General features: G+C 33.9%; 5 protein-coding genes across 6 annotated transcripts; 3 read left to right on the top strand and 2 right to left on the bottom strand.

The window, feature by feature from the left end:
- Positions 1-1,758: 1,758 nt before the first annotated feature.
- LOC122605640 (tRNA pseudouridine synthase A) lies at positions 1,759-7,463 on the bottom strand. 2 transcript variants are annotated; one of them, XR_006324665.1, is made up of 11 exons: positions 7,179-7,463; positions 7,052-7,108; positions 5,746-5,823; positions 5,058-5,111; positions 4,805-4,887; positions 4,329-4,428; positions 4,178-4,240; positions 2,757-2,978; positions 2,287-2,347; positions 2,042-2,189; positions 1,759-1,966 (listed from the first exon to the last, which is right to left on the bottom strand). XR_006324665.1 is itself a non-coding variant. In XM_043778596.1 (11 exons), the coding sequence occupies exons 1-10, from the start codon at positions 7,407-7,409 to the stop codon at positions 2,092-2,094; spliced, it is 1,047 nt and encodes a 348-aa protein (XP_043634531.1). In that variant the 5' UTR covers positions 7,410-7,462; the 3' UTR covers positions 1,759-1,966; positions 2,046-2,091. The 2 variants fall into 2 exon arrangements, 1 of the variants encoding a protein (XP_043634531.1); XM_043778596.1 differs by having other exon boundaries at positions 2,046-2,189; positions 7,179-7,462.
- Positions 7,464-8,056: 593 nt separating this feature from the next.
- LOC122605651 (probable serine/threonine-protein kinase PBL3) lies at positions 8,057-9,968 on the top strand. The gene is made up of 6 exons (XM_043778609.1): positions 8,057-8,141; positions 8,246-8,550; positions 8,647-8,782; positions 8,884-9,020; positions 9,127-9,250; positions 9,518-9,968. Exons 1-6 carry the CDS (start codon positions 8,081-8,083, stop codon positions 9,844-9,846), a joined length of 1,092 nt encoding a protein of 363 aa, XP_043634544.1. The 5' UTR covers positions 8,057-8,080; the 3' UTR covers positions 9,847-9,968.
- Positions 9,969-21,345: 11,377 nt separating this feature from the next.
- LOC122599457 (peptidyl-tRNA hydrolase, mitochondrial) lies at positions 21,346-23,397 on the top strand. The gene is made up of 8 exons (XM_043771976.1): positions 21,346-21,558; positions 21,646-21,730; positions 21,833-21,900; positions 21,991-22,041; positions 22,437-22,510; positions 22,582-22,640; positions 22,723-22,799; positions 23,004-23,397. The coding sequence occupies exons 1-8, from the start codon at positions 21,442-21,444 to the stop codon at positions 23,154-23,156; spliced, it is 684 nt and encodes a 227-aa protein (XP_043627911.1). The 5' UTR covers positions 21,346-21,441; the 3' UTR covers positions 23,157-23,397.
- A 167-nt stretch (positions 23,398-23,564) lies between these two features.
- On the top strand, positions 23,565-24,443 carry LOC122599468 (transcription repressor MYB5-like). The gene is made up of 2 exons (XM_043771987.1): positions 23,565-23,808; positions 23,894-24,443. Exons 1-2 carry the CDS (start codon positions 23,576-23,578, stop codon positions 24,339-24,341), a joined length of 681 nt encoding a protein of 226 aa, XP_043627922.1. The 5' UTR covers positions 23,565-23,575; the 3' UTR covers positions 24,342-24,443.
- A 32-nt stretch (positions 24,444-24,475) lies between these two features.
- Positions 24,476-26,481, bottom strand: LOC122599449. Its single transcript, XM_043771967.1, has one exon. It carries the CDS (start codon positions 26,282-26,284, stop codon positions 24,611-24,613), a length of 1,674 nt encoding a protein of 557 aa, XP_043627902.1. The 5' UTR covers positions 26,285-26,481; the 3' UTR covers positions 24,476-24,610.
- Between the last annotated feature and the right edge of the window lie 178 nt (positions 26,482-26,659).

The following is a 26,659-nucleotide window of genomic DNA, read 5'->3' as shown; positions in this document are numbered from 1 at the left end:
CGTGATTCGACTCGTAAGAGTCCAAATATTTTTATATACTATATAATATTGTATAATTTATATGTACGTGACGTGTTTATAAACAACATATAAATTGATTATCTTAGTACATTACCAAATTATCAAATATTCGATACTTTTAAGTCATAAACTTACAGTTTATTTCCAAATTCGTACTAAAAGAAGTAAAAATACATATATAACATACAAAATAATCTAACCATAAATATGATCTATGATATTTAACCATATTATCTATGGGGGAGCAAAAACCGAATCGGAAAACCAAAAACCGAAAAAAACAGATAAAACCAAACCGAAAAAACTGAAAACCGAACGAAATCCATTGGTTTGGTTTTCGTTTCCTAAAAACCGAACGGATCGGTTCGGTTTTCGGTTTCATATGCCAAAAAACCGATCAAAACCGAACCGAACCGAACTAAATATATTTTAATTTATTTTATTTTTATATCATATTACATTTATATTTATTACTTATAATTTATAAATATGTTAATAATTTTATCTTTTTATTGTACAAATCTATACAAATTGTATATTTTTAATAAAACGTGCAGTAAAAACAATTCGTTTTATAAAAGTTATACAAATTTTAAAACCTAAAAAATATAATTACTTAATAAAAAGTTTCTCTGTATTTGAATTTTTATATCATATTTTTTTTTTAACAATTGAAAGTTAAATTTATTACATAATATTTAAAAAAAACTTAAAAAACAAAATTTATTAAAAAAACCGAAAAAAACCCGAAACCGATCCAAACCAAACCGGAAAACCGAGAAACCGAACCGAACAAAAACCGAATCCAATGGTTTTGGTTTTCTGAAAACCGAATGGATCGGTCTTGGTTTCGGTTTTAGGCAAAAACCGAACCAAACGGATTCATACTCACCCCTAATATTATCAAACTACAATCATCATAAATTTGTGACTCGTAGTGACTCGTTTCAAACTCACGCTGCGACTCGTAAGAGTCAGGAGAAAAAGAGTCATACAACGAGTCGCCTCGTTTTCGGTCTAAATCGACTCGACTCGCAAGAGTCGACTTGTGACTCGTAAGAGTTTAACAACTATGAATATGATCAAAGCTCATTTCTATATGCATTTAAACCTTGTTTTATCTCACGAAACTAGAGATCACTGCATGTTGCACTTTGGAAATGTTGAAAATAGACTCTAAAAATGGTTGTGAGATACTATACAGACGTGTGCATGATTAGCGATCCAAACGGGATATAGTAGTGAGAAGTGGTTGAACCATCATTCTCAATTATCAGTTACTGGGTCACGATGCATACAAATTTCTGAGAGTTATAAAACGTTTCTACTTAATTTTTCGCAATAAATTGATTGTGGTAACGTTTTAGAATCGATCGAGGTGATTTATGGTTCTGGGTAGATGATCAAGGGTTTTTCAGAAAAATATTTAAGGTTTTGATAAATTCAACGAAAATTTGGCCGGTCGATTTTGTTGGAGTTGGATCACAATTCGGCTAGGAACGTGTTCGGGAGAGTTTTGTGGTGAAGCTGGAATTAAAGATCAGCCATAGTTAGCTTATTGTCGATGTGGGCATCATAGCTACTTCTTCCAACCAGCCTTCTGACGATAACCAAGGAATTAGACCTGGTTCTAACACCAAAAGTAAACCAACAGAATGCATTGACTATGTTTATCAAAACAATACTGTTGGTATACCATAGGAGATGTACCCAAAATTTGATAATTAGTGACGATTCTTTTTAACATACAAACCAACCCCACTTTTCGAATTATTGAATACTCTAGTAAAAATCTATTAAACTACATTGATCTGCTAAGCAACACTTCAATTTAATAGAATACTTCTCTAGTACTCTCCGTTATCTTTTTTCTTGTCGGATTAGTTTACGAAACCTCAAACACTCACATTGAGCTGCAGCTTTCCAGTGGGACGATTTCATTGAACTGCAGAAACTTCAGGTCAGTTTATGAAATTTTTTCAAAGCAAAACATAAAGGCCAAATAAAGCTACTAACTCACTCACAAAAGAAATCCTCTCCTTGAAGGTGGTTTGTAGACTCCTGAAGCGATCATGGGAGATCATATTTGACGTGTGCAAGGTACAGACCACAAGCAGGAGCCAATGGACCATTAGCAGTTACTGTTTTAGCTTCCAGGATGCGTTCAACTGAAAAGATATGCCAAATCAGCTCAAAGACAAGTGAAATAAAATGAATAGATTTCCTCAGAATATATGTGTATAGGGAAACAAAACTAAATCTCACCATCAGAAACTGTTAGATCTCCGGTGCCCACAGATTTTATAGCACCAACAAGAAATCTCACCTGTTTTAAGTAATCAAGTTCAAATTATCTTTGAAAAGCTCCCACAAAAAAAACAGGTACAGCATACTCTAAAAAAAATGGTGTTACTCGACACAAATTTAAAAAAGATATGTGATTGTTTGTCAAATATCTAAAATGCTCCTTAATGGGAACAAAGGACCTGTCAACGAAAATGTCAAGCAACGATTACTAATGATGAGCTCGAATTAGATGGAAGCCTACCAAAAAAAAAACATTTGAATTTTCGGAACATCCCAAAGGGAAGTGTCTAAATTTTTTGGATAGAATAAGCAGCTTCTTCATAATGCTACTTTCAAGGGTGAGTTTAAACTAATTTATGTTTTACTCTAACCACTTATTGTTAACTTATTCAGCAAGATTCAGATGCAATAGAAGCATAAATACCAACCTGATGGTAAAGAAAAGAACGTGCACGTGCAGTAACCACAAAACTACGATGCCTTCTCCTCAAGCCAAATTCAAAACTTGCCTCATCAGTAGACGCAGAGCAAACAGAAAGATCTTCCTTCACGGGATTTTGTGTTTCCCTCTCCCTTGCTAATGGGAAACATGGAGATGGCAAAACCTCGATAACATTAAGTTCATCCAAGCTTCTGATTGGTGATTTTGCCTGTGAATCATTAAATCTATAACGAGATACATCGCTAAGTAATGCTACCAAAATTACATGAAATAAGTGCTGTAATTTCCTTAAAAAACCATAAGACTGGTAGCATAAACGAACTTACACAAAGTTTGACATATAAAGTAATGTGTGTGCACATGCAAGCACAAATATAGATGGAGATGCCCCACACTTTTGAATGGCGCACAGATAAAACAAATACTCGTATAAGCGGTTTTAACACGTGGAGATAAACCACTTGATCTAAAAGTGGGTCATGATTATATACGTCGCTTATTATATTGTATGAGATAAAGGTATCTTAAAAGAGGGTCTTATCACTAACTCTACAAGGTAACAGTGGTTCTGTTTGACACTGCAACTTGGTGACAGCATTGGGAAGCAGATTTTCTTTGTATATGATATTCAAAGATATATATATTCTTCGTATATATACATAGGACTAGATGGTTAGATTGAGGAAGGCTGCAGAGATAAATACATAAGAAACTGTGCTACTTGCTTTAAATTTATATATACAACTTGAAACCGGGGATGTCAAGCCCGGTTTCACTTTGTATGGTCACATCACTCTGTCACATCCATTGTTGTTCTGCAAATGTACTGTTTTGACTGCGAGACTGGTAATGGCAAACCCGGTCTCGAGATTCGTTTCTGAACCTGGTATTGCCAATACCGGTTTCGGGTAATTTTTCCGAACCCAGTAATGCCACTACCGGTTTACCCGTTTCCATAACTTTTTTTTGGCCAAAACTTGTTTTGACAAAACACCCGCCAAAATATGTCCGTTTCAAAAAAAAATTCGCTTAAACAGCCGAAATAAGTACCGAAAAGTAGAAGCTTAGTCAACCTAGCCAATCTATAAACTTATGTAAATAAAAGAGTTGATCATACACCATTATTTGTTAGCGCATGCTCTAGACTTGGCTATAAACTTTAAACGAACCTGGTAAGCGAGCCATGACAATAATGAAAAAAACGTATTAAAGCAGCCACAATTTGTTAAAACTTGAGTTATATAACAAATTCAAACACATGATAACATAAAGGAGGAGATTAAATTTTCATTAAGACCTTAAGAATTCAACATAACCACAAACTAACATACAACCAAGGAATTATGCAGCACTAAAATAGAAACATACAAGCAAACTAACGTAATTCTACTAGGAGGAGATGAAAACCTGACAGCCAGAAGCTCGGAAGGAACTGAAATCATGTAGTCCCTCAAGAACTTTACAAGCTTTCTTTTATCAACAAAATAATAGTTTCAGTTAGCTCCCGAAACTAATGTAAACCAGAAACTCAATGCTCACTAAGAAAAGATTAACAAACCTGCATTGCTGAAAGATCAAGTTCCTCGGGTACATGCCATGCCCGATCTTTCTCAAAGGTCGATAATGACTCTGGACCTGATAGCAATCGATAATGGTAACTGCATAGGCATGTACAGAAACCAATTTACTGATGTTATAATGAATATAAAAGTTGAAAAATAGTCATATCTAGACTACAATATATAATTATATAAACTTCAGCTTAGATGATTTTTTTTAACAGCAACATATTTTTATTTATAACGTACATCGGTTGAAAAGAATTCAGCTTAAACAATTACTTGGTAGAAGTGACAAACGAATGAATACTACTCAAAACTTTTAAAACTTTTGACACTGAATAACAGGGTATTTCAAACAATGTCAAATGACCCTACAAAATCTTTATTAAGAATTTATATATAATAATTTACGGACATAACCACGGATGATTACACAATTAAATTGTGAATAAAATTTCATATTGATACCTACGTTCGCTCTTGAGCTTTATATCTAGCATGAAAGTCAGCCGCAACACATCGAACATCAGTAATCATTATATCACCTTCATTCTTCTGCCTCAAAGTAAGAATGTGACAATAGGATTTTCAGCACCAGGATAAAAAGTTATTGAATGCAATGTAGTTCTTGAAGATGGAAAAACAGATTGTTCTTGTAACGAGCCACAGGTATCTTAACTCTAGTGTGTGATTATGTATTTTATTTAACAAACAAGATGCTATACCTGTAAGAAATGGTTGACAGCTTTCTTGACTACAGAAGGTTCGTGAGGTGGCAACTGCACACCAATGAAATGACAAGAAAAGTTTAAGTAACAAAGATAAAATTCAAAGTTTGTTAATAGAGTTCGACAGATTAATAGCTGATCAACTGATCAAATATATTAAATAAATCATAAATGATATATCCTTCCTGGTTTTGTGTAGATTGTCTATGCGTTAGAGTGAATTTCTCAAATCAAATTAACTACAATCATAAATAATATGCAATGGTTCAATCAATACATATCATTCTTTTATCCTACTTGTCTTGAATGGGCCTTTTAAGGGTTGAAGGAAGGGACCCTGCCCCCGGTGTCGCTTAGCTTGGATACCCACCTATCGACTGAACCATTGCATATTATTTACAATTGTCGTTCTATTTGATTTGAGAAATTCACTCTCATGCATAGACAATCTACACAAACAGATGATTGTACATTTCTACTATGTATTGATATTATTAATCGTATTAGACAGACAACAAAAGTATTAATTGTATTAGACAGACAACAAAAGTAAACGAGTGTAAGGCATATATACTTACTGCACTATATAAATATTAGTAACAATATGGAACGTCATTAATATTTAAAACGTCTTGTGCACAGGAAAATCATATAAACAATCAATTTTGAAGGGCGAGCGATTTACCACTTCACCAGGTTTTCTTTTGCTTATACGTTCTACATCTACATGACAGACATTTGCTAATGCATGTACACCTGCATCCTGCACATGTTAAGAGCACATTAACACACTTAAATCTTCCAATGGAAGATGAAAATGTATAGAACAAGAACGATAAAAAAACCAGCTCGGCTATTCAGTAAGGAGAAGAAGTAAGTTAAACTGAATACAAAATCTACACCTGATCTTCTTAAACGATGCACAAACTAATTTCCATAACAATACACAAGTCCACTTAAGACCCACTCTACCAAACATAAATGTAGTAAATGAAGAACCTCTAGCACCAAAAATACATCAAAAGGGCAATAATATAACATCCTAGTTTCTAACTTTTCAAGTAGTTTGAGACTTTTGCTGCAACACTATGCTTCTTACATCATATAAGTCACAACTGGTCGCCGACTGAATGGTTCTACAATTTCCCTTTTTTGGGTAAAGGCTTTACACCTGGTAAATATTAGACCTTCCTTTTTTGTTGAAATAGATAATCAAGTTTACAATTTCTAACATTCAGATGAGTTAAAAGATATCCTCGGCTCCACATTTGAACTTAGATCACAGTTCAGATGAATGTAATCTCTGGGTCATGTACGTGTCATCATTTTCTCCCTACATTAACATTCTTATTACAAAACTAAAAACATGCTACAACTAGATACATTTATTCATGAATAACCGGTGCAAAATATAACAATCGTATCAGTATTTTTGCAGCAAACAGGTTATGAACAACGTAGAGGTGGCAAAATGTACGGGCCGGATCGGGTTGGGTGACGGGTCAAAACGGGTCCGGGTCAAAATGGGTTCGGGTCAATACAGGTAATTTTGGAAACGGGTCAAAACGGACAACTTACTGTGAAGACATATATAGAGAAATATATGTTTGTGTTTTGACAAAATATGTTTATAGCTGGTATCAAAAAGTCCAGATTAAAGATGAATTGAATTTATAAAGCTAAGAAGAAAAAACAATATGCAATCACCGCTTAGTTGCTAGTATATCTGTTCAAGATAATTGGCCAATCTTTGAATTAGATATCAACAATGCCTTTCTATATGGTGAACTTGATGAAGATGTTTATATGTTTCCACCACCTGGCTATCTGATCCCCGTTATTCACACATAGTAAAAGGATGGGCCATTTTTGGCAACCAACACATTCATTTCTTTATTTTGCTAAGGCGCGGCGCTAGTAGATACAAACATTTATTAATATATAAACACGACACGACAGATGATAGTTAATAAAGAAAAAGAAAGACTTACAGTACGGCTGGAGCAGAAAATGGAAACGGGCTGACCGATAAACTTATGAAATGCATTCTACACAAACATCATCATATAAGACAAAATAAATTTTATTTAAAAAAGAAAAATGAAGGGAAAAACTGACCTGAAGAACACCAACAACAGTTCTGCAATGAGGGGCTTGCTGTTGAGCACCAGAAAAACGAGTTCCGTTGTATTCGATCGCTATCAGATACCTTTGGACACCCCTTTTCATTCCTTCTTCTTCTGATGCTAATCTGGGGATCTTTAATGGCCGCTCCGCCGACTTCTGATGATGCTCGTCTGTCATTGATGATTGTGTTTCTTCTCGCTCGCCGTCTTCAAATTCATTCATTCAAGTACTTCCCTATAAAGTTGTGATTTTTGTCCATTTTTAACCCTATAATTAAGGCTATAACTCATTTGCTACCTTTTTTTCATTTTAAACCCTATACGAGTACTCGTATTCATTCAAGAAACCACTTATTATTGTTTTTACGAGTTTTATAAAGCCCTGACGGCGTATGGGGAAATTAATACCCTGTCTTTGTATCTACTCAACTTTTGACCTCTTATAAGCCCTAAAATCGGATATTATCGGTTTTATATATTGCATATGAAATAGTTTTTTATAAACTATGTTTTAGGTAATTTTTCTAATTAACAAGTAAACATGAGTTAAACTAATAAACAAATTAAGTTACTAAAACTAAGTTAGATAGTTGAATAAGTTAAATAGTTGACCTAAGCCAATTGTATTAACAATGGCATTTTAAACATTACAAAACTTAACTAAAAAATGGTAGAATATATTTATATTAATTAATAATAATGTGTTACATCTATAGATGATTATCTCAAAACAATGGAATAAAAGTCTTAATCTTTGACCAAAACATTAGAAAGTTCAAAAGAGTACGTTTTTTTAGAGGGACCAAAAGGTCCAAAGCCGCCATCACTTTATAAACCGTAATAAGATGGCACACAATTAAAATCTTGAACCAATATCTTAATAATAATTCTCAAATGGGTATTTGTGTAGGAAAACCAGCAAATGTTGTCCATGTTTCTTCATCACAGCTCATTAGTATGATCTTTTTTTTTAATACAGATAGTGATATATAAACTTTAAAAATAGATAATTAACATCAAACATGTTTCTAACTTAATTGCTTGTTTTTGTCATTGTAGAAGAGGATGAAGGAAATCAACGATCAGCAAGTAAGAAGGTTTTCAAAATAAGGAAAGTTTCGAAAGCATCAGGAGAAAAAAGTTTTCCCATACCGAATAACCTCAAGGCTTTTACGTTGAACGATCTTAGAACCGCAACCAAGAACTTCAGGTCGGATAGTCTCGTTGGAGAAGGAGGTTTCGGTCTGGTTTATAAAGGTTGGGTTGATGAAACCACTTTTGCTCCAGCAAGACCAGGCACTGGACTAGTGGTTGCTGTTAAAGTACTGAAATCCGAAAGCCATCAAGGCCATCGAGAATGGCTTGTAAGTAATTACCTTTTCTTTTTGATATTCTGATATTTACACATTAAAAACCATATATGCGCCTAATGGTTACAATTAGTTTTGGTCATGATGCAGACAGAGGTCGATTACTTGGGCAAGCTTCGTCACAAAAATCTTGTAAAACTCATTGGATATTGTGAGGAAAGCGAAAGCAGACTTCTGGTCTACGAGTTCTTACCAAAAGGAAACTTAGAGAACCATCTATTTCGAAGTGAGTGTCTTTCTTTACCATGGTCCATGAGGTCCTGCAGGTTCATCAATTGTTTATTTTTTTTATATACTGACCATGATTAATCATGTTGTTTCTTGCAGAAGGTGTCGAACCCATAGCTTGGGCCACAAGAATGCGCATTGCCCTTGATGTAGCCCAAGGCTTATCTTTCTTGCATAGTAAAGAACCCAGTATTATTTATCGAGACTTGAAGGCTTCTAACATATTGCTCGATTCAGTATGTCTATATACAATGCAATATTATGAAAAATGAAAGAATTTGACAAGTGTTATGCCCTTATGTTTCATTCATGATCATATATTTTTTTTCTGAATATTTATAGGAATTCACTGCGGTACTTTCAGATTTCGGGCTGGCTAGAAATGGTCCTGTAGGAGACAACACACATGTTTCAACCAGGGTTGTTGGAACCACTGGTTATGCAGCTCCAGAATACATGGCCACAGGTAAAGAGGCAGCGGTTGACTTTTCAGGTCAAACCGGCTATATGTAATGTTAAGTCATGTTTTCACTTTCAAGCTTGACCCAGTTAAGCAAATTATCCATAAGTTGAAAGAAACTTCTAAATTTAGAGTTGAAAAGTTGTTAATTTGACCTTAAAAAAAGTGAAAGTCCAAAATATATATTGATTATTGAACCACATGTTACCAAACTTTTCTTTGCTACCATTATGTTGTTTGGATTAGTTTTTTTTTTATGCATTGTTTGTGCAGGACACTTGACCAGAAGCAACGATGTGTACAGTTTCGGGGTGGTTTTGTTGGAGTTGTTATCAGGACGCCGAGCAATTGCAGATGAGAGAGACGGGGGTATTGAAGAGACATTGGTCGAATGGGTGAAGCCGTTTTTAGTTGACAACAGAGGGGTTTTTAGAATAATGGACACACGGTTAGGTGGTCGCTATTCAAGGAAAGGTGCACAAGCCGTGGCTGCACTCGCGTTAAAGTGTCTCCACAAAGATTATAAACATAGACCAACAATGGCTGAAGTTGTTGCCTCTTTAGAAGAAATTGTTACAAATTCACCCAGAAATGTACTATGAGTCTATTAGTAAAGCTTATTATAGCTACAAAACCCGTATAAAGATGGTCATTAACCAAAGTTGTATAATATTTTTTTCGCCTGGTGGCATTTGGCTTAATAATACCATCAACTTCTTATAAATGTTTTGGTACGGTGTTTAAGTTGCTTTGATTTCATTTAGACTTTGTTACAGAGACTGGAACAAACAATTTGACAATTTATAACTTTTAGAAAGCTACCGATAGAAAAAAAAAGTTGATGATCTTCAAACATGATACACATGCAACATGCTTAAATGCTTTAGTCTTGATACAAGGTGATCCATACACCAATTATTTTTTAACTATTAACATGTTTCATATTATTCTACAATATAACATTTTAAAGCATGTTATATTTTATACGATTAAAATGATGGTACGCCAAAATCATTTCCAATTTGAATTTTCTTCATTACTCTTAATTATTTACTTACCTTACAAAATCTGTTGGTTAGTAGTATACTTTTAACGTATATTATTAAAATTTGAATTTTACCCTTAACGTATAAGGGGTTGTCTTATGCCACGACTCATCCCCATAAGGACTAGTCCTAATTAGTGCAACACTGTGAAGTTGTTCAATCGCATTTTGGAGGTTGTCGATCTTTCCTTGCAAGTAATCTATATACTGAAACTCAAGCTCAGAACATTCTCTTGCGTGTAAACTAGAAATTCGTTGACGGCACCATTTCTTTTTGTCATTTAGCTTATGCATAACTGCCACCATTTCCTCTTGAAATGTTACGTGGTCTAGGATATCGGCCACCATATTGTCCTCCACCTTATTGACAGTCAATGGTGATTTTGGAAAAGTGATGTTTGATGAAGAAGCCATTTAGATGATAGAAATATATAAATGTTTGATCTGGATTGTTTTTTGGGTCTGAAATGTTTGATGAAGAAGATACTATATATAGATAAAGTAAACAACGCTCCTCCAACGTTCAAATTTCGAATTTATTTACATTACTAGTCCCCTTAACGTTCAAATTTCTGGGATTGTGGAAGGTTTAAGGGAGAAAAGGCGACGTTGCGAGGGCATGTTGAAGGAATTACAGGCGCCAAACCATAAGACGTCGAAGCATGAAGAGCAATACTCCTATTTTCTGAAGGTATCGATTATGAGGATTGATGTGTAAAAAATCTAGTTAAATTAAAATCTAGAAATACTTCGTACCGATTACTACACATAATCGGGCAGTGGGCCCGTCCGTATGCAATATAGTTCAAAGTAAGTCCAGGATCGTTCCACAGAGACTAACAAAAGCAAGCGAGTTTTAAGTAGTTTAGAAAAAAGATTGGATTTTAAAGACTGCCGTCATATTGGATTTTTGTTTTGAAAAGTTAGTTGATTGAAAATAGTTAGAAATTCCGCATAATTTATCGAAAAGAGAATTGTCTTATATCAATAAGGATTAAAAGATCATCCACTTCGACTCTATGATACATTAACTCCGGTTGCATTTAAATTAAGACCCGATCCAAATATGTTGACAAGTAACCTAGATTCGAACAAAGAAACTCACTTGGTGGCCAACAAGCTTATAACTCTATTCAATTCTATTAACTAACTAGATTAATTATAGAAAACCGACACCACCAACGTTTAATATAATTTACCTTAATCAATTAATTTGTTTTGGTTTAGCATTAACACTTATGTCTACTTCAAATTAATGTGACACCATCAACTATCAATCCCAATAAACAAATTGTTTCCTATGATTACTATGCCGTTTACTATCACTTCATGACCTAGCACTAATTACTCATAGACAAATAATTGAAATCATACTTATGTACTTCCTACACAATCGACAAAGCATATAAATATCACCAACAAGCATAATAATATTGAACAAGAAAACAGTTTATTAAGATCACGACATAACGTTAATTAAAATCAACTTGGATTAAAAACTATGCAACCATCGTCCTTGTATCACTTCATCTCAGTAGATGATGAAAAATTTAGCTACTCGTAATCATAATCATAGCAAAAAGAGTAAAAGTATGAGAAAACATATTGTACCAATGTGTAGAAAACAATTGAAAGCTAAGAAATCGATATCCGAATGCCTTGGAAGTCACGAGCAACCCTATGATCTTCAAAGATGTAAAAGTTGCTAAATATGCCTCCAAAGAACCCTTATTTCGACTGGTAATGAGAGATAATTCGTTTGATAGGGTTTTGCCATGTATTTATAGTGTTTTGGAAACTCTTAAGTCTGGCCGACCTATAGTGCGACCCACTGAATATTGAGCGGGGCTCATTGAAACTTTTCTGTTCTGAACTGCACACCAATACTGCCCACTGCTCCCTAGTGCGCCCCACTATCTGAATAAACTTCAAAATCTTTGTTTTCCAAGAATAATAGTGCGTCCCATAGTGTACGGAGTGCGGCCCACTGACTTCTCAATCGACATTTCCTTCCGTTTCTTCATCTAATCTCTACTTCTAGCATCCGTAAGCCTTCATGGATCTTCATTATATCGTTTCTGCTCATTTTCACCCATCTTACATGCTATAGACCTCAAATCACTCACACATACCATAAAGCATCGAGATATATGCATAAATTACTATAAATTAAGCATAAATGGTCTTAAAACGATGTGGAAAATATGTATAGAATTGGACAATGTTTGAGAGGCGGGTAGGAATAAATCGGATCTTGTTACACGAGCATCCGTTTTTAATTTTTCTGTTTTTCAATCTTTTTTTTCTTCTCTGTTTTTTTTTTTAAATGAGCTACTTTTACCCTGCCTAATTGGTACCCCCTTTTTACAAATTTGAAACACGTTGACAAATCACAACTCTTACTAATTAGAATAATCTAGACTTTATCCATAATCATGACGAAATCAATCTACCCCCAACAAAAGGAAATATACCAACCCAACACAACTAAGACAGCCCCAAACCATCCAACTAGTATAGGCAACTAATGAACAACCAAGGATTTCAACTATCGGTATGGTGAGGACATGTTACATATTTAAGTGGATTTAAACAAAAATGAAAGAGCTAGGCTCAACAAGTTTTCTAAGTGTATCTTGCACTAAAAATGAGTGCAACAAGGGTTTAACAAGGGAAATTCACTAACCAATGTGGTTAGCTACTAAGCACATTAACAAAATATGCACATAACATAATTTTTACGAAACAAATGGTGAACATACAAAGAACAAGGGTTTAATCCTACATTTACCTCTTTATCATCTAGCAACAACGGAACGATCAACTAGGATAAGTTCTAGAATCAACGCAATCACCGACACACTCATATCAAAGAAGAAATAATCGGAAATGAAATGAATTAATCTCAAACTTGCACATCATAGTTCAAAGTTCTAATAGAATTCTTACTCTTGAATAAATCCAAAAGCTTATGAGAGGGACAAATTTACAAGGCTAACCAAAACAAAACCGTAACACCTAACATATCTATAAATGAATCAAGAATCTCACATATTTGGTGTTTTGGGATAGAAGTGTGCTAGTCATGTAATCAATCCAGAAGGGATTTGCCTAATTAATCATTCAAAACACATTTCACAAATTTAAAAAAAGTGTTAACCAAAGGAATTTATAGTTTTATTACTAATATGATTAAATACTATATGACAAAAGTAATTAAACTACAAGGACAAGCAAACAAAAGTTCGAAAAGTCTCAAAAATCACCCGGCTTTTCCTATTTATCTCTCCCCCCACACTTGGATTGTACAATGCCCTCGATGTAGAATGAACTAATGACAATCTATGGGAAATAGGAAAAAGTAAAAAAAATAAAAAAAAAATAAAATAAAATAAAACAAAACAAAAGATTATGAGAACTTGCTGGGTGTATGTATATGTTCTTTTGCTCGGTAGATTCGCCTAAAACGAATGGTCACTGAACTTACTGCCAGCATATGCACATGAATCTCAACCTTATAACATGCACGAACAAACACATTAAACATATCAACTAGAAAATAAAAACCACCATCCAACTTACTGTACTGTATGCTACTTAATCAAAAGACATAAAAAGTAAAAGTTTCATCGCCAACAAAGGCAGATACAGACAAAAGTAATCAACTAAAATGCAAGTAAAGGAAACCGTTCAAGACCCGCTGCAAAATAATAGATGACTCCAGCCCCGTGATATCGTCTACTCATATGCACATCACTGATCCATCACATCCAAGTCTACCTGCACACCACCATCGTCGCCACTCTACGGGTTAGAAGATAAACCACGACCAGTACCATCTCCAGGTCCACTAGCATCACCTGCAACAGAACCCGACCCCCCCCTGTAGTACCTGTAGAACGGGTTGGAATAAACAAATCTAGTGGCTTATATTCACGTAAAGATGTCCTAGTACCCTCGGTTTCAGCCTCAACCTCTCTCAGAACCCATCGATGTAAATATGGTTGATAATACTCTAACATATATAAACTACAAGCAATCTGAGTAGATAGTACTTGCTGCTGCTCCCGAAGCTCGATCTGGACCTGCTTAATCTCATTCAATTGGCTAACAAGACCTTTAGCACCACGTGGTTTGCTGCTCATCCATAGGCTCATCAGGTGCAACCGGCTGTCCCGGAATTCTAGCATCAATCAGCTTCTTCATGCCCTGCTTAAGAAGCTTCGAGTTCCTTAAAAATATCCTGCTCATTGGTACCATCTTCACCGACACACAACGCTCATTCACCTTATCCTTATCACAACCAAAACTCTTAACATTTTTGGAAATAAAATGACCACAACAAATAGATTTGTCCTTACACCTGCTCATGTAACTAGCCAACGCATAAAGAGCACATGCATAAATATTCGGAGCCCCGCGAACCCAAAATCTCATCAGATATAGATCTTCAGTATACATCTTGTCATTCTGATTCGTCCTTTGATAGAAATTATACGAAATCAGCTTATGAAGTATCCTCAACACCAGATTGTAAATACTTGAAGTCCTACTTTCTCTACTAGTATGAGACGATTCCCCTGAAATTTCTTCCCAAAGTTAACAGTTCCATCCTCCTCATCATCAAAACCAAGGGCATTTATGTGAGAATCCTGAACAAAAGTATGAATACGAGCATTCGCGAAGTTATCTCAAGTGAACATTGTTTGATCAAACAATCTCACTATGGCTTCCTCTTCTATTTATATAGAGGGTAGATAACTTGGAGAGGAGGGTAAGAGAATTAGGGTAAATCTTTTCCTCCTTTGTGAATATCTTGTTTCCTTCTTGAGGAGATTTGTGGTAATCTTGTTACCTAATTATGTCCGAGTATATCGGAGCTTAATAAGATAATCGTGGGAAAGATCTTTATCCGATCTTCTTGGAGTTGGGTAGTCGTTACCTTTAGAGCTCCGGGGCTATCATGTTGAACGGAGGTCGAGCTCCGTTATAGGTATATATACTTATTACCTGTACGAAGGTAACTTAGTATTCTGCTTCTGCTTCGGGTACGGAGCTAGAGCTCCGTATGGGTATATCATCAATCTCCCCAGTCTGATGGGAGATTTTATCTGTAAAATATTGTATTAGACTTCAAAAAGAAAAAATAATGTGATCATCATACCTTCGAGACTTCGCTGAGGACCCCTGAACCTGCCGATGATGTGGTCAGCTCTTCGAAGCGTTCTTTTAAGGGTAAATATGTCATTATTTCTCGCCGCGTATTTGTACCTCCGATGGGTTAATGCGGATACGCTTATCTCGAGGGGAGATTTTGATCGATGGTTAGGGTCGTCCGTGCGCCGTTTTTTCAAACCATATGTCACATCCTTTTTATTCTCAGACGGCTTCAATATGAAGTATGTCAGAATGCCGTCGCATGACCTATGGTGGCTCGACCGAAACGCTCACCATGGCATATGAAGTATGTCACTAGAGGATGATCGTGAGTAGTTAATTAACCGTAACACGTTTTTATTATGTAATGTGTTTTTATTATGTAATGTGTTTTTCTTTATGTAATGTGTTTTGTTATTAATAAAATGAATTTATTTAAATTGTTGTGAGTTTAAAAGTATGATTTACAAATAAAATGATAAATAAAAAGGGCTGAAGTTGTCAAAAGATTAAACATATTTTTTTGAATTTAAACTTCAAAGGACCAAAAGTGTAAATATGAAGTTAAATAAAAAAATAAAATAAAATAAGACAACTTTCATTCGTGCGGTGGGGGGATGAACAACCGGTGGACGAACGAGGGACGAGTCCAACACCGTGCTGAGAGAGGAACGAACACAGGGACGAGTACATAAGACAACTTCTAAAGGATTTGATTGTCATTATTCAGAATTAAATTCAAAAACCAAATAATCAAGCTGGTAATTAAATCTATTCCCTCGCACCTATTAACCTATACGACTATACCTATCAACCAAACATTTAGTACTAACCTGCTTTAAAACATTTAGGTGATGTTATCGCTGGTGAAATACATGATATGCTTTTACTCTTTTAAAGGGTTGAAATTTGTATTCGACAAGTCATACTAGATTACATTCTTGACATTTCATTAGTCTATTTCTAGAATATTTGGTGTGAATCATTTTAAGTGGTTTTTTTTTTCCGGGTAACACGTTAATATACATATTATTGCCACATATTGTTCCAAAATTGACTTTTCAGTGAACCAGAATTTGATTAAGTTCAAAGTCTAATCCAACTTTGGTGTCATGAAGGACTGCGAGACACTTTTCTTTGCCCGACATATAGATTGCAAATTAATGAGTCGATTATTTTCTTTATAATCAAGCAAGCCGACCCCTTCTAAATCATTTTACTCTGAGATTTTATTGAGTTTGAGCTCAAACTTCAGTCTAAAAATCAAGCTTGAAATATAAGTTCGAGTTTTGATAGGATCGGCTCAAACATTTAACGAGCCCCTTCAACCGCCCAGTAATATATGGATTTATTCTAGTATACATATGTAACTTGGAAATTCCATGCGATGTTTATTGGTTGAGTTGTTATTGTTAGAGTTATGGTCAAGTTTATTACTCCGTATTATAGTACTATTTATACAATATTATTAATGAATTTTATTATTAAAATCAATCTGACTACTACTTTAAATAAGTTTGGTTATGACACATAACATATGCTCTAATCTATTACTAAGGTTTTAGCCAAATTCACAATCGTACTTGTTTTAATAATTAAGTCTTGTGGAATTGGCGAGCCCAACTCGCCTAAAGTATTGTTTATTTTACATTGCAGATCGGGCATGATTTGTTTGTTGTGGGTGTGACCATGGTGTGAAAACATCGTCATTTTCTTTAGTTTTTCTCTTTTAAATGTACTAGACTTATGTCCGCACAATGCAAAGATAATGGGGGCGGCAGTGGAGACGGTGATAAGAGCGTCAATGGTGGTCTCTGTAAATATAATTGATGTTAAAGGTGTTATTGTAGTTATTTTAAGTGTTAAAAGTTTTATACTGTAAATTAGTTCATCAAGGGTGTTATAGGTATATTAGATGGAGATGTTTAAATTAATGACTAAAAAAGAAGTATTTTTGGTTTTCCAAAGCCATAAAGTTTAAAGAAAAAAAGAGGTGGTTTGTTTTATTAGATAATATAGATTAGATGGCCTTGAATAAATTATATCTATATTTATATATATACTATATTATAAAAAGAATAACACTTTATTTTTTGAAGCCTTGAAAAATATGTAATATTTTCACTTATCACCCCTTAAAATATTTTCACTACACAACCCCTTAACATTAACCTTTTACATCAATTATCTACACCACTCGACGCCTCATCTACCACCAATAATCGCCCCAACCACCACATCGCCGCCGTCACGACCACCGTTGCGTTGCACGAGTAACGTGTTAGTTTTAATAATATCGTTAATATGACAATTTTTAATTTTAGTATGATTATATTATACCATATTTGTTATGGTTATACTCTAATAAACTACTCTATAAATGCTTTTTGATTCTAAATATACTCCTTAATATACAATATATATTTCTTTTCCATCACAATGATAATAAAAGTTCTAAGCAGAGTTTTTTACTTTTAATATCAAATTGAAGTAATATGTCCTCGATGTCTAGAAATTTTGAGCAGAAAAGTCTATTCAACAGTGCAGGTTGAAAAAAAATATGCTTTTAGTTGAATAAGATACTTGTTAGTGACAGTTTATATGATAATATTGATGAGAGTATGAGACGTCCCGTTTTGACAGTTAATTCATTTGAAAATTCTTATTCAGTATATGTATATTATATATACTCGTACCTTTTCTTCTTTTATTCGTGCATTATAATTATATTTAGTTTGCATTTAGATTCCATTAGACTAGCATGTATCACCCTAATGAAAAGTGATCAACCATGTAACAAATAGTATCGCTGTTAATATTCGATCCAGGTTAGAACTTGTTTTAAAAATATCGGACTAGAATTGTCTATAACCCACAATCCCATACTCGTCTCTTACAAACATATAGAATTATGCGGAAAGTAGTATTCAATGAAAGTAGCATATTTTTGGATTGAGTTTTAGTTTTTAGGCTTTTGTATCATTGGTCTAACCTATCAACCTAATATATTTTTAAATGAACTTATAAATATCTCTTTATTATCTCTCCTATCTCTTTTATATTATAATTCATTTGTTTCCTCCATTTATTCAACTTTACACAAATCCCAAAATAAAACTATCACTTATTCATAATACCTTAAAATAATCTCAACCACTCAAATTTTTTTTTTCTCTCCTCAAATCTCAACCACTTATTTTTCTTTCTTCTTCATAAATTTCGCTAATTCATTTAAAATCTTTTATTTCAAAAACCGTAAATCAATAAATTATGAAAATTATATGGGTGTTCTTAAAATTTCATGCTCTTTCATTAGAGATGTCATTCGATATAATTTCGAAAAAATTTTAAATCCGATGGTGTATCTCGTACGGCTAAAGCATTTGGTTATCACACTCTATGACATATCACAACCTATGACCTATCACCCTACCATCTTACCGCCGCAACGCGCGGATACTTACTCTCGTATATATATATATATATATATATATATATATATATATATAAATATTAAAACAATAGTTATCCTAGCATTTTAAAGTCTTCTACAATTTAAAGCTATTTTTAAAAATTGCCACAATATACAAATAAAAATAAAAATATACATATATACAAATCTACAAAATTATATTATCTAAAACTATTAAATTAAATAAAAATAAAAACTACATATAAACAAAATCTTACAAAAATTAAAGTAAAAAACCACATTCTATATCATAATAGAAACCGTATGAATTTAAAATTTATTTTTAAAATTGGAAAATATTTGGTTTTCAAATTATTTATTTCTTAATTTTACTATCTAATATAACCAATATTATATATCACATTGTAATATAGTTTTTTATCTTTTTCGTGGTGGTGATTTTACGTTTTATAAAACTATTATCAATTACTAGGTGAATTCAACATAATTTGAATCATAGGTTTGTTCTTTGTAATCTAATTATAATTTGAATTTGGTTTCTAACTATATCTAATTAAAGCTTTTCAACTTTTATGAATTTTATTATTTGATGAAGTAAGTTTTATGAAACTATTTTCTTTGAAAGAGTGTGATGAAATTCTAATAAGTCACATATCATTTTGCAAAAAATAATAGATCGTTATGATTTTACATTATATTTACATTTTAACTTCATTTTATGTTCATTAGTATTGCATGAAGTATAATATGTGATAGTTAATATGAATATTTGATAACGTATGTTTTTATATAAATGCAAAGATTTTCATAAATAATAAGAGTTATATTTTGAATTTATCTATTTCAATAAATGTAAAAATTTCCATTTAATGATAATATAGATTTATATGTACATGCCTAAATAATGTATAGTTGTTAAAAGTTATTATAAATATTCATATAACTAAAACAACATTTTTAAATAACCGCACATCGTGCGGGTAAAATATTTAGTATATATATGTTCCACCTTACCAAAATGTAAATTTTTACACAAATATATCACAACCTATTTTTTTTCTTATGTTCATCTTAATCTTCCTGTTTAGAAAAATTTGTTTCACTACTTTCCCTTGTTAACATCTTTTTTTGTAACATTATTATTTGAAATCAACCCATCAATGTTCAATCTGTTTGACTTAAGCACTAAGCCATTAACTAGGTCATGTGGGTTGGGTTCGTTTATCATTTCATGGGTCAAGATTAGAATTATGTACCTCAAACTTTTAGTGGGCTGGATTGGGTTAAAAATTTTCAACCCGTCAACTCAAACTCAATCCACGTGACAACTCTAAGGTCGCGTTTGGTTCACAGAATCTGATGGAATTTGATGGAATTGGAATTGAATTTCATTCCTTAGTGCGTTTGGTTTCACAAAGAAGAGGGAATCTCATTCCATAGGAATGTAAACATTCCATCATTTGATGGAATCTCCGTTCCTTGGGGATGGAGGAAGGAATTTCATTCCTAAATTCCTTCCATCACTTGAATTTTCAAAAAATCAAAAACATTCCGTCAAATTCCATTCCTTCAAATTCCGATTTCTTTGAAAGATTTCATTCCTTCCCAAAACATTCTGTGAACCAAACGTGCCCTAACAAATAATGGTTGTCATGATCTGCTTCGTAACTCGTTAATTTTATATTTGATGGTAAAAACGAATCGTTTTAATAAATTAAATATGGATAGAAGTTGTATACCAAATACCAAAAGATTGCTCGAAATAAAAAATACATTTCTTTGTACGATTACATAGCAAAGAGCCAAAGACATCCTAACCCAAAAATGATATGGTGGCGAAACTAAATATTGATCTCAAAATATAGCTAAGCAACGTAAAGATAAATGATCTCACATCTCTTGAATCATCCAATGAACCAAATGACAACCCTCTCAACCCAAAAAATGATGTATCAACATGTTTCAATAACCAGAAAAGATTACCTATCAAAAATTTGATATGTTTTCCATAAGTCACTCAAATTCAAGAGGACAAATAAAGATTGTTCTTGTTCGTGGTAGGGCTTTTTAGTTTATCTTATATGGTTATAACTATTAAACAATTTTCGTATTATGAATATACTAAAAAAATCCAAATACATTCGAATAAGATAAGCAATGGCACAAGATTTGACCTAACGACTTAAAAACCAATATAAAATTTCCCTAATGTCTTAACCATCATACCAAAAATACATGAAGAATTATATATGGTGGATTGATTATGAGTTTGAAAAAGAAAATGGTATACTTTTTACAAACAGACATCATTTTCTCTTACTAAAATTTGGTAATTATATTTTCTAAGATTATATAATATAATTAATAATTAATACATAGTAAGTCCGGAAATAATTATAAAACCATGTTAGTAGTAAAACTGTAAAATAAGTTGCAACTAATTTTAACAAAACAAGTCAAATTTGGCGGCCAAATCGAAAGGAAGAAAAAAAAAAAAAAGCAAATCGGTAACTGGGTTTATAGTAGCATCCGAGTGAGACCTAAAAATAGTAGCCATTGAAGATGCTAAAAAAGCTTATCAATTCAAATAGTGGATTCTGCACATCACAACGCCGCCTCCCGTGGTTGTTCGTCGGTCTCGGCAATCCCGGCGATAAATTCAAAGGAACACGACACAATGTAAGATTTTATCTATTTAAACCCTAAATAAATCCTGTATTTACTAATCACTGGGTTGCATTTTGTTGTTGTTGTTGTTGTTGTTAGGTAGGGTTTAATATGATTGATACTTTTGCTGAATCACAAGGGATTTCTATGGATACAGTTTTTTGTAAATCTATTTTTGGCCAAGGCATGTTTTTTTTTTAATCTCATTTTCTATCACCATTTAATTGTTTGTTTGTTTTTTTTTTTTATAATGATTTTTGGGTTTTAATTAAAATTTGTTTGATAGGTGTTGTAGACGGTGTTCCTGTTTTACTAGCTAAGCCTCAAACTTATATGAATTTGAGCGGTGAATCGGTTTGTTCTTCGTTTCCGATGAAATGGGCTTGCTAAATAATATGTGTTTTTACTTTTGTTGGTCCTAAAATGTATTCTTTTTAAGTGCAGAGTGGTCCACTTGCTGCCTATTACAAACTGCCTCTGAATCGGGTAGTGGTGGTATGCTCGTTATAATACTTGTACATCGCTCATCTTACAATAATTGCTTTTTTGCTTACATTTGGGTAGCTTTGGCAAGTTCAGCAGGTGGGTTGGGCTCGGTAATGGGTGAAAACGGGCTGCATTGGCTCAAAACGCTTTGTCTTGAAATGTAAAGTTTTACAGCCGTGTATTGTGTTCACAAAACTGATACTGATTCAAAATAGGTATTAAGTTTTCGACTAAAATGATTTAAGAGATTTGTTACCATTCAGATACACTTTGAGCAATTTTCGACCCGTTTGACCTGCTTGATATGAAATAGTGCCTGAATTGACTTCTAACTAAATGTGTTTGAAATGGGCACCTCTATTATTGAGGTGTTAATCTAAATTGTTTGCTTATTGGGGCTGTAGTTTCATGATGATATGGATCTACCATGCGGGGTTCTTCGGCTTCAGCCCAAGGGAGGTCATGGGAGCCACAATGGGTATGAATAATCTCTTTGAAATGTCATCATTTATCTTTTTGCCTCAGTTGGTCTAATATATTTTAACTCAGGATGAAGAGTGTAATTTATCATTTCCGTGGGAATAGGGAGTTCACACGGTTGAGAATCGGTATCTATTATGTATCTGTTCTATTTTTAAAATTTCCGGATGCGTAATATTGATAATTGATTGTCTTTCTTGTGCTGTCTAGGAATTGGCAAGCCTCCTGGTCAAATGGATCCCAAAGCCTTCTTGCTCCAAAAGTTTAACGCATCAGCTCAAGAAAAAGTAAGATGTCATTCATTTAAGCCATTTATCTCAATATTATTATCCAATTCCTATTCACATCAATTAAGTCGGATCCACATGCATATACTTGGTATAAACAACTAGCATTCTGAAAATTTATTCAAAATACATCCTTTCCTCTGTTGGGACATTATTATGAAAAAGTCTAATACTTTCTTGTCATATGTTGTCGGGTTTGGCAAGATTGATATCGGTTTGAAAGAGGGAGTTGCTGCATTGAAAAAACTCGTGACAAGGGGCGTGGAAGAGAGTGCTAGGGGGTTCAACACAGAGCAGAAGTACAAACATATCAAGGTTCCAGACAATGCTGATAAAAGGCTGACAAGACTTGAGTAGTTGATATATCTTTCAAGCATACTTCAATAGGCTGCACTGTACAAATGATAATGCTTTAGGGAACTTTCTGTAGCTTTGGACTTTAGGGGCTGAGTATTGAAATATATGTATGTGCTATTTAATGTAAACTGATGGTGTCTGTGGTGGGTAACTGCTTAATTAGGCAATCAGTTAAATAGAAATTTACTTCAAACCAAATTAAAGTAGCACTGATAATAAGTGTAAAACTTAATGAGTACTACTTTCTTCGTTTGTTTACAATGTAAATATTTGTTTGGCTTTAATATGAAATTCAATACTTACACGTCACTGTGTGATATAGTGTGTCTATAAGTTGGTTGGAAGTGCATCTCTGAAAATACTTTAATTCATTTGTGTTTGTATATCTTCTGAAAATCTAACATCTAAAAAGAACAGAAATGCTGAGGAAAGGGCCATGGACACAGGAAGAAGATGAGCTGTTATCGAGTTATATCAGTAGAGAAGGGGTATGTCGGTGGCGGATATTACCCAAGAAGGCAGGACTCCTTCGCTGTGGGAAGAGCTGCCGCCTTAGATGGATGAACTACCTTCGCCCTTCCATCAAACGTGGACACATTTCCCCTGATGAAGACGACCTCATTCTCCGTCTCCATAGGCTACTTGGTAACCGGTAAAGTTATCTTATATGCATTGGTTGTGTTATATAGACTATAGACTTGACTTTTGTTAACCATTTACATTTTAACAATGATTAGGTGGTCACTAATAGCTGGAAGAATTCCTGGTCGTACAGATAACGAGATTAAAAACTATTGGAACACTCATCTCAGCAAGAAGTTGATCAGCCAAGGGATTGATCCAAAAACTCATAAACCAATATCATCTCCACTATCATTTTCTGTAAACACCAAATACAACCACATTCACTCATCTTCTTCAGCAATGCGACCACAAGCAGTTTCACCGCATTTCCCTGAAAACAACCCAAACCCAAAGTCCACCAAAACCAGTGATCAAATGAATCAGTACTATGACAATGACGGCAAAGATAAACAAGATATTACGCTTGGCTACTCACCTGGTGATGCTTTCTCTTCCTTCTTGGATTCACTGATTAATGAAGAAATGTGTAACGAACAAATCCTGATTTCTCAATTAAAGAATGATGATGTCAAGAACTTCAATGGCGATGTTGTGATGTAATATCAACCCAAATGACTACATTTATGGATGATTGTTATTTCTGGATTGTCATAGTGAATGACAGTTTTAAGTTTATAAAAATACACGAATCAATTGAGATCCTGTTTTAATACAATTTACAAGCATTCAGATCATAAACATGAATAAGCAATACAAATATAGGCAAAAATATGATCATGGACTCAACAAAAACAAATCAACAATCAATATCCACTCTAATTTATGGCTACTCTCAGATTGACGCCTCTATATATATATCTAAAACATCATCAGCATGAATTTATGCCATCCTTGCAGTCTTTAGTCAAGTTGTTGAATGTCTCTACTCGCGTCTTAGCTCTGTAAAGCACCTCAGTATCCACCTCAGCTCGCATATACCCATCAAAAGGAATAGGTCGACCGCCATTTAAAACTGTAGTCTCATTATACCACTCACTTTTGTTACCCCATAATTCCTTGTAATCATCAAGCAAATGAACCTTGTAATGTGACCTTAATCTGTCAAAATAGTTGTAATATGGTTCGTTTGTAGCGATATAAAGATTCCTCCAAGGCTGAACAACACCTTGAAGCTTTGCAACTAATGATTCAGGGGATGTATCTTCATTAAGATGAGGCCACATCGCTTTGTTTTGAGCTTTTTCTCCACGAATTACATGAACAGCATCAAAATCCCAATCCATTTGCCCACTGATTTCAGAAACGATGTTCATTAGTCTCTTTGATTTCCATAGTGAACCCCATGGCCTTTTGATGTAGTTTGCAGACTGACTTTCACAAACCCTGTACCAATAATTTTCAGGCTCGGGTTTATTGAACTGCCTCCATATGATTGTACTCTTATCTTTCATTAACTGCATTGGTGTGATTTTATAATCCACAACTTTTCTTACTGGGATTTTCTTCTTGTGACTTTTCTCCCATTTTTTCCAATCCTTAAGAAACTCGCTTTCTTCCACTATCGAAGCAGTTTCTTTCAAATGTTCAAAATCAAAATAGAATCTAAAATCTTTTCCTTCTTCATCTTTATTGCTTAAACTATGCTTTGATGCCAAGCAAATACTCAAATCCATAACAAATGTGCGATTCAAGTATTGAGCTTCACCAAGAGCACACAAAAGGCTCCAAATGTAATGGTTCATGTTTTTACAGTAATCACCTCCCCGTGAATAATACAAATATTTGCCATTTCTAAAAGCAGAACCCGACCCAATTACTGCAATCGTGTCATTGATCTGATCATCATTGAATGATGGAGAAACCTTAGATTTATTACCTTTTCTAGTGGCATTCAGTTGGCTTCTTGGACGTTTTGCATTGATACCCGAATGCCAACCCTTTGCACCCACCACTATGTAAGTACAATTTTCGCCACACCCAATTCTAAACCTTCTGAAATCTCTATATTTCCTCCAAGATTTCTCTTTTTTATTCCTGAACCTCCATGTAACATCACATTCATTAGTGTTTGACCCGTTTACTGGTGTTTGATACTCTAGAAACACTATTGACTTAAAGCGTTTACCATTAAACTTCTTGATCGCCCTAAGAACTCCAGGTTCAGAGCAGTTAACATAACTTGTATCATCACAACCACCAGTATCCATACTTAAATTCATAACCTTTTCCCCTGATTTCTCAATCAACGGGTCGGTTTGGGCCACGGGTGCAGCTGCAGGGGATGCAGCCGGGCTAACTGCAACCATTCCAATGTCTTCACCGGTTTTAACAACCGAATTATCCATTTGGAATGTAGCATTTTGAACCTCTGTGAAGACCCTACTTAAGGCCCTAGAGGATTCCCATGGATCAGGGGGTTGGTATGTTGCAGCAATAATTGTAATTATAAGCACTGAAAACACAAATACTGAAAAACCCACATTGCTTATAAGCTTTATTGTATTTTGGCCAATGGGATCTGTTGAAGAACCAAAACCTTTCATTTCACTAATTTGATCAAATCCCAAAGTCACTAAGTCTTTAAACCCAACTTATCCAAATCAGCAATTTAGAGATAAAGTTTCAATTTTGGAGCATATAATGTGAAAATCTTGGAATGTGAATCAAGGTAGTAACAAAAAGAATGTACCTGTTGATTAAAGATTGGATCTTGAAATTGTGGCAAAAATGGAAGGTTGGAATAGTGATTTAAAAATAAAGAATGAATTTGCAAAATTAATAGTATTAGAATAGAATGTGATGTACTAATAATGTAATGAGTGGAGTAAGAGTCAAGTATTGAAGATTTGAGGATGGTGATATTGCACCAAACCAAATTATGTTTGGATTGAAAGCAGAGTTAGAACTCAAGCAAATCT

This window comes from Erigeron canadensis, chromosome 1, assembly GCF_010389155.1.
Source record: "Erigeron canadensis isolate Cc75 chromosome 1, C_canadensis_v1, whole genome shotgun sequence".
Classification (NCBI taxonomy): domain Eukaryota; kingdom Viridiplantae; phylum Streptophyta; class Magnoliopsida; order Asterales; family Asteraceae; genus Erigeron; species Erigeron canadensis.
This window is presented reverse-complemented; position numbering and strand designations above follow the sequence as displayed.

Bases quoted from the DNA above. Each gene is read 5' to 3' on its own strand.
- LOC122599449 (XM_043771967.1), bottom strand. From the start codon at position 26,284: ATGAAAGGTTTTGGTTCTTCAACAGATCCCATTGGCCAAAATACAATA.
- LOC122605651 (XM_043778609.1), top strand. From the start codon at position 8,081: ATGGGTATTTGTGTAGGAAAACCAGCAAATGTTGTCCATGTTTCTTCA. The intron at 8,551-8,646 runs GTAAGTAATTAC...GTCATGATGCAG, and splicing joins AAGGCCATCGAGAATGGCTT to ACAGAGGTCGATTACTTGGG. The intron at 9,251-9,517 runs GTAAAGAGGCAG...TTGTTTGTGCAG, and splicing joins TCCAGAATACATGGCCACAG to GACACTTGACCAGAAGCAAC.
- LOC122605640 (XM_043778596.1), bottom strand. From the start codon at position 7,409: ATGAATGAATTTGAAGACGGCGAGCGAGAAGAAACACAATCATCAATG. The intron at 5,112-5,745 runs GTAAATCGCTCG...ATTGGTGTGCAG, and splicing joins AAAGAAAACCTGGTGAAGTG to TTGCCACCTCACGAACCTTC. The intron at 4,888-5,057 runs GTATAGCATCTT...ACTTTGAGGCAG, and splicing joins CTGTCAACCATTTCTTACAG to AAGAATGAAGGTGATATAAT.
- LOC122599468 (XM_043771987.1), top strand. From the start codon at position 23,576: ATGCTGAGGAAAGGGCCATGGACACAGGAAGAAGATGAGCTGTTATCG. The intron at 23,809-23,893 runs GTAAAGTTATCT...AACAATGATTAG, and splicing joins CATAGGCTACTTGGTAACCG to GTGGTCACTAATAGCTGGAA.
- LOC122599457 (XM_043771976.1), top strand. From the start codon at position 21,442: ATGCTAAAAAAGCTTATCAATTCAAATAGTGGATTCTGCACATCACAA. The intron at 21,559-21,645 runs GTAAGATTTTAT...TGTTGTTGTTAG, and splicing joins TCAAAGGAACACGACACAAT to GTAGGGTTTAATATGATTGA. The intron at 22,641-22,722 runs GTATCTATTATG...TGTGCTGTCTAG, and splicing joins GTTCACACGGTTGAGAATCG to GAATTGGCAAGCCTCCTGGT.